This window comes from Pteropus vampyrus, unplaced genomic scaffold (genome assembly GCF_000151845.1).
Source record: "Pteropus vampyrus isolate Shadow unplaced genomic scaffold, Pvam_2.0 Scaffold132, whole genome shotgun sequence".
In the NCBI taxonomy this organism is placed as follows: Eukaryota; Metazoa; Chordata; class Mammalia; order Chiroptera; family Pteropodidae; genus Pteropus; species Pteropus vampyrus.
The window spans coordinates 1,046,729-1,053,930 of NW_011888913.1; the positions used below are offsets into that span (position 1 = coordinate 1,046,729).

General features: G+C 40.5%; 1 protein-coding gene across 1 annotated transcript in view; it reads right to left on the reverse strand.

The window, feature by feature from the left end:
- Positions 1-7,202, reverse strand: part of NETO1 (neuropilin and tolloid like 1) — an 86,031-nt gene that overhangs the window by 26,387 nt on the left and 52,442 nt on the right. The window contains exons 6-7 of the mRNA XM_011367342.1: positions 2,750-2,791; positions 2,506-2,633 (exon numbers count right to left, since the gene is read on the reverse strand). Of these exons, the coding sequence (XP_011365644.1) occupies positions 2,506-2,633; positions 2,750-2,791 (170 nt within the window). The remainder of the gene's footprint in view (positions 1-2,505; positions 2,634-2,749; positions 2,792-7,202) is intronic.

The following is a 7,202-nucleotide window of genomic DNA, read 5'->3' on the forward strand; positions in this document are numbered from 1 at the left end:
AAGATCTTGCTTCGGCCCTGCTACTAACTAACCAAATATTTGGGCAGTGACTCATTACAGACTCATCAAGTTTTGGTCTTCAAAGGAGTTTAATATTATCTCTGCCAAAAATTTACTTGACTTTTTAATGATGATACAAAATCCCTGCCAACTCTACTTGGATTCCTTCTGCGGAGTCTCATTTGATCCTTGGGCAGCTCCATTATTAAAACAAAAAAACAAAAACCTTCTCTAGATTCAATCCAAAGCTATATTTCTCCATTTTCAAGCGTTCAAATAAATGGTGGGATTTTAAACCATGCCTATTAGCCTCACCCTCTTACTCCTCCATCATACGACAATCCTTCAGATGTTCCACGTTCATTAACGTATCCATTTCTCTAGATATACAAGTTTGCTTTTTACAGTTTTAACAGAATGGCAGGCATTGTGCTTGGCACCGAAAAGGAAGCACAACCTTCGTGCAGTTAATATTCGAGTAGCTACTATGATGTGATCACCCAGCGTTCTGTTCTGGTGGCTCTTTTCTGGACCAGACCCAGACCTGTACACCAGCGTGGACACCAGTGTACCCTTCCAACATCTTTGCTCTAGAACCTGTATGAATACCGAATCGTTGCTTACAGAGGCAAATTCTTACATCCCATTGCTAACCCATGCAGAACTTCATTATCCTGACTCAGCTTATACATCCATCAGATGAGCTAATGAGAAATAACAGATTTTCAAAGCCCTTTCTGACTCTGGTATTCGAATTCTAAGAAATCTGGATTAACCATATTCTGATTAAAGGAGACCATCTGTATTGCTATAGTCAAAAAAAGCAGATAACAGATAGTTCATCTTCCATTGGTCGAAAGGCTGAGGAACAATATATACGTGACATAAATTTGACTAGAACTCCAATAAGCCATTTAGCACTTTGATGATGCAATATGTTTCTGTCACCAGTTGTCATTCAAATATTCACCGGGAGCCAGAGTTCAGGTTTAAACTGTGTCCCGGTAGTCTATTCCCATAAGCTGCTAGAAACTCCATAAAAGCAGAAAACCCACATAGACAACCATCTCCGGTTCTCGCTTTTCTCCACACTGATTCAAAACATCCCTATCCTCTGACCTTTAATTCAACAGAGAAAGCCTGTCACGAGGGAGCCATCTTCGTCTGGCTCTGCAGGTGACTTCCCCTTTGGGCCACAGAATGCTAAGTTCTGTAACAGACAGGTACGCTGGGCATTGTTGTTCTGGGAATGGACAAAAGTCAGCCTATTTACCACCTGGAAGAAAAGAGTGAGTGTTTACACGCCCATACAAACCCTCCCTTTAACGATGACAGCGACGTAGAAGTGGGCTATGATGATAAGGCGGGGCTCATATGTTTCCTGTTGAAAGAAAAAAACTTTAAAAAATCTTTACTTCATTGAGTTGAAGGAAAATGAATAGAAAATGAATAGACTTGCATGTGAACCCACAGATTATTATGGGGAGCATAATAAACTTCAATCTAGTTCCCTATGATCTCTGTAGGCAGTTGAGTTTTAAGGCACCGATGGCCTTTGATTTTTTAAGGGAGGAGTCAGTCTTTGCTTGCAATTAGTTTTTTCAAAGATTCGTTCGGATGCAAGGAGACATGCAAATGGCAAAGCTGGAACCTGGACCCTGCTCTCTGAGTCTGTGCTAGAAGTTTGGGGAGAGCGTGCCACCCTTCCGGAAGACGTGGGACCCAGAGAGGTAGCAAAGGAAATGAAGTGAAAAAGACAAACGCATCTCCTGAGCTGCCAGCTCCCTCAAAGACAACTCTTCTTTCCCTCATCCTGAACACCCAGCCACCAAATTCTGCTGTATCCATCTATCGTTACGAGTCCCTTCACCTGGCCACCGTCAGACGCTGGCCCCAGCCACTGGGATGACGGTTAGGGCTTCCTCGGCGGTCTTCTGCTTGCGTTGTCAGCCCCTCCGTCCTCACTTCACAGGGAAAAACTAGTTTCCAGAATGCCGATCTGACCACGGCACTTTCCTGCCCCTCCCCGCGCCCCCCTCTCCCGCCCCACTCTCCACGTGTCCCTGAGGACGTCCTAGGTCCTGTTCCCACTGACCGCCGGCCTTAACACAGCTTCGTTTCCATGCCAGAGACACGTGGTTGTAAGCCCTGGGCAGTTTCTTCCATAGATATGGTTTTAGGTTAAAGAGCAAACCAATTGCAGAGGACAACGAGGACTTGAATGTAACCATACTTAGAACCACAGCTACGTATAACATTTCCGTTCGCTATTCAGAGCAGAGTTACATTAGAGTCTCCCGTTCAGGTTGTCAGATGATCTTCAACACCTTTATGACATGCAAATTACACTGGACCGGGGAAAAGTTGCACGTCAAAACCAAAACAAAATGATAGCTACGATCGCGCTCTGAAACGTTCTAAGCGCGCCCCGTTGGTTGAAAGCAATGCATGATGCAGACACTTCCCAAGGCTGCTGGCAAGTCTGCGTTTCACCTGGACACTGACCTTGGATCGTGGAGGTGCCCGGATGTACCACTTGCAATCCACGGCCTCGCTAGCAGAAGCTTTGCCTTCCTTCATAATTTGCATAGATTCCACAATTCCTTCAGGACCGCCCATCTCAAACTCACACACTAAATAACAAAATGCCAAACAAACACAAAAACGGAGCTTGAATAATAAACCAAAAGTATATATCAGAACAGAAAACAAAGGCTTCTGAACATGATTAAATATCTGTTTTACCAACCTGGTAACGGTTTCAAAACTCCAAGGTCCTTAAAGTCAGGATCTTAAAAATCGAGAAAAAGACAATTAGTCTTATTCTGCATTTGTTAGTTACAGTGATGTTGAGGAATGTACCATTAAAGGACTCAGGAATCTACCTAAAAAAAAACCACATTAAAGGAAATTAAATGGTTAAATAAAAACTGCACGATAATGTTAAGACTGAAATGTTAATTTATGTAACATTTTTATTACTCCAGATTTTTTCTCAATACAAAAATAAGCTGTTTAAAAAAAACAACAACTTCCAATGCCATTCTTGCATCTGATCATCAGATAAGAATCTTATTCATTTTCTACTCCATAATTGGACGATAGATGTTTTCGTTAAGTATATCCACAGGTAATTCAAGATTGGGGTAAACCTCCATCTACTCCAAATATAATTATTTTGTTTGATTCGAAAGATCCTATAAATTGTTGAAACACATTTATCAGCTGAAATACTAGAAGCATGAAGTTAGGGTACAAAATCTGAGCCGCCCCCCACCCGCCCCACCCACCCCCAGCAGATGGCCCCATCCTGTTTTCATCAGATTCTCTTCCCTAACTTTTCATACCATGTGGACTTTCAGAGTCCTCAGAATTGTGCTGTGTCCGCTCAACGCCCACTCCCTCCCCAGTCTCCCTGTGAATCAGCCGCATGGTCGGATATCCATCCGTCTCTGCACGTGAACGTCAGGGGAGCTTGATTCATCTTGAGCCTCAGAAGAGTCCTTGCTGTCACGGGCCCCAAACAGTGCCCTGCCCCTCATTTCCTGGAGCTGACTTTGGGATAGGCGTGCAGCCTGTGTGACATCATGGTGAGCCTGTTGGAGGGTGGAGGGTTCTGAAAAACTTTTCCCCAATGATCGATGGAGACGAAGCATAGTTTTCCAGGCTCCTGATGTGTCATGTTCCTTTTGGACCCTTTGGGATCGCGTGTGCTACCTTCTGGTGTCAACAGGTGGTGACGTGAGAAAATGCTAACTCTTCCGATGAGCAGCGCGGACACCCGGAGAACTGGGTCCCTGGTGGCCACGTCACCGGGGCACCACGTTCACCGTCTGAGTTGGACTCCTCAGCTTTTTCCTTTTGAAACAATTCACGTCCTCACCGTCTCAGTTTCTCTGAATCGCATTTTCTTTCATTTATGGGCGAAGGCTCCGAAGGCTGTGATTTATCTTGGAGACGCACGGTGTCCGATTTAAAAGATGACTGTGAAATTTAGTTTCATTTTACTACGATGGCACTAGTTATCAATTTAAAGCCTTATGAAGTTAGAAATGTGTAATACCTGCTGTATAGAAGAAAAGAGCCATGTTTTGTGCAGAGTTAGTCAGACTGGTTGTCACCAGGAGGCAGTTCTGTTGATATTGAATAGTTCCAGCCATTTTCTCCCTTATTTTGACATCTCGCTTGCCCACCTCGGTTATCTGGATTCTTTATTATTCATTATATCCTTGCTTTACTATTTTGCATAATGCTTAATAATAGTCATTATTTCGACTTCCTAGCTCCTTTTTGATTAGAAAATTTCAGCCTTGCATGGCTGTTCCCGATTCTCGAGACAACATAGCCACTAGACTGTTTTCTAGTCAAAGGCTAACATTCGTCATTTTTATAACTCATGCCAGACAATGTTGAGAGAAATTCCAGTTCTGGGAGTTAAAAATTTATTTTTATCTTTCTATCAATGGTGGGAGCACTGACAGTTAATTTTTTTTTTTTTTTAGGGAAAAAAAAAAGTTTCTGCAATTCCATTTGAATTAGCCACCAGTAATATTGCCATCACCATAACAGATGGCCCATATGACCTGCAAAAACAAACAAAAATAAATAACAATGATTTTTAAAAACAGCCTACACTGAATTTATGAGCATTAAGATCGATTTTCTGCCCCAGCTTGATCGAGGGCAATAACAAATTAGTATGCAGCACAATGAGGCTGAGTTAGCGAGTCGGTCTCACACTAGATCTTAAATCTACTCTCCACTAAGCAACCTGAATAGAGTTCTAAAAATATAAATCTAATCATAGTACTCACTTGGCTTTCCATTGATTGCCCTGAGAATCAAACCATACCTGTCTTGAATGGACCGTGACATCCCGTGTCCTTGCTCCCAGCCCACCCCATGCTTCTCATCCCTCTGCTCTCTCTACTCAAAAATCGTTGACTCTGTCTCCTCCCACAGCCCTCCAGCTTGCTCCCAGCCTCAGCACTTTGAACCTAAACACTTTACTCCGTCTGCCGCGTCTTTCCCCCAGGTCTCTGCATAGCTGGATCATTCTCATCCTTCCGTCCTTGGCTCAAGCGTTGCATTCCCAGAAAGGCCCTCCTGGATGGCTCTCTCTCCAGCGGCATCATCTTCCACTTTCTTTTCTCCCTTTATAGTTTCTTATATTACAGTTGACTATTATTTCGCTATCTGTTTACCTTTTTATTGACCTTATACTTCCGCTAGACTAAAAGGCTCACTTTCTCTACCACCAACCATTACACGGCCCATGTCTGAAGTTGGAAAAAAAATTAAACCTATTTCAAAGACACCCTTTACGTATGGAAAGGAGAGATCTACTCCAAATAAAATGAGAAAGCTATACATGGGAGATGAAAATATGACAAAAGCCATCATTCCTTCAGCTTTATAGATGTTAATAATTTGCCTTATCGTGATTTAGGAAGAAAAAATATTTTCAAGTAATTTTATTGTGACAGTTTTATGGCAACATTATTTTGAGACAAATAATTGTTTGAAAAGTATTGAATATTTTAAATGTAGATATAATTAGCTCTTTAAAAGCCAAAAAACCTCTCAGCTATTGTGTGCGCCTCTCCAGCCAGTATGATAACTCACCCGTTAAGATGCTGCAGCAGCTAATTCACTTCTAGTTGGAAAGCTATAACAAGTAATTTTTGAATTTTAAAGAGCTCATCATACTTACGTTTGAAAAATTTAGTTCTTTTTCTTTAACGATTGATTTCAAAATGATGCCGCAGCTGAACTAGTGTGATATATACCATCCAAAAATGTTCTGTTGTATAACACATAATAAGTTAAATTTTGAAATCCACAAAGCCCAGGGAAGAATAGATTTTATTACACTTTTGTTTCTTAGAGTTTCGCCATGTTTTTTTCGAGTAATTTCTTCATTTCCATGAGTCAGAGAACTCTACTATGCCCATTTCTTTACAGCATCTTTAGATGTTAAACAGTAGAGTTGGGTTAAGAAACAAGCCTTTTAATTTTCCTTTTAAAAGTCTGCAGTGCATCTTTAAATATAAAAAATATATGTAAATATTTTTTCACTTCTTTTATAATGAAATAATAAATGTTAATATAATAATAGTGTAAGTAGATCATAACACGTTCCATAATTATATAAAACGATTATTATGTTATTTTTCCTTTAGGAAATTTTTGAAAAAAATTAAAAAATAATATTGTGAAACAAAATGAAAATAAATAAAAGCTAAAAATTGTCATGCCTCTCAAACTAAAAATGGTAAAGTCACTGAATCTCCTTTCAGAGTAAGTTATGGTACGGCGTTGTCTGGACGAGCACACACGCAGAATCTGAGAAACAGATAAAATGGTGCACAGCTGGCTAGCGGATGAAAAGGCAGGACACTGCTGCTTCCCAACCTACAGTCACTCTCTGATTTCAAGTTTTAGGTTAACCAAAGACAGAGTTAACTTCTTGTCTGCAGAACTTGGCTTCTGTCCAACGAGTAGGCAGGTGCACAGATGTGGTTGAACTAGCTTATTTTGCTTGAACTCATCCAGTTTCAGCACGGATTGGCCATCAAAGATCTTCCTTCACGTGGATGCTTGGCAACAAGGGCAAGCAGCGATGAAACGTTCAGATTACTGCACAACTTTTGACTCTTATGACTTATGCTGGGACGTCTGTGTTGACATTTGCATTGACGGTGCAAACGCAATGGTGAATAAGCTGCTGAAGCTTTAATGACTCAAGACAATGGCACCAAACCTTAGCTATTAGTATTCATCATATCATTTATCACCATGCACTTGTGGGGTGAAAAAGGAAAAAAAGAAAAGATTTGACTTAAAAGTCTCCTTGATATAGCACTAAAAACCTCTCTCTCTTTTTTTTTTTAATTTAAAATTTTGGGTAAATGCCTCATCTTCAGGATAAATATAGTGAATCTGTTGACTTTTCACCAGGATAAGCATAGTGAATTTGTTGACTTTAAGGAAAACAACTGACAATATTGGCTGCAAACGATAAAATTCAAGCATCGAGCAAAGGAAAATGTAGCCATCGCTGTGTATTTGACAGTTTCTCAATATTTAAGAATTTTTAAGTGTGATTGTTGACATGAACAAATATGAGTTTTGATCTTAAATAGTTAAATGTGTCAACATTTGGAAGATAAATATAACAGTGATGCCAACTAGGAATGTAT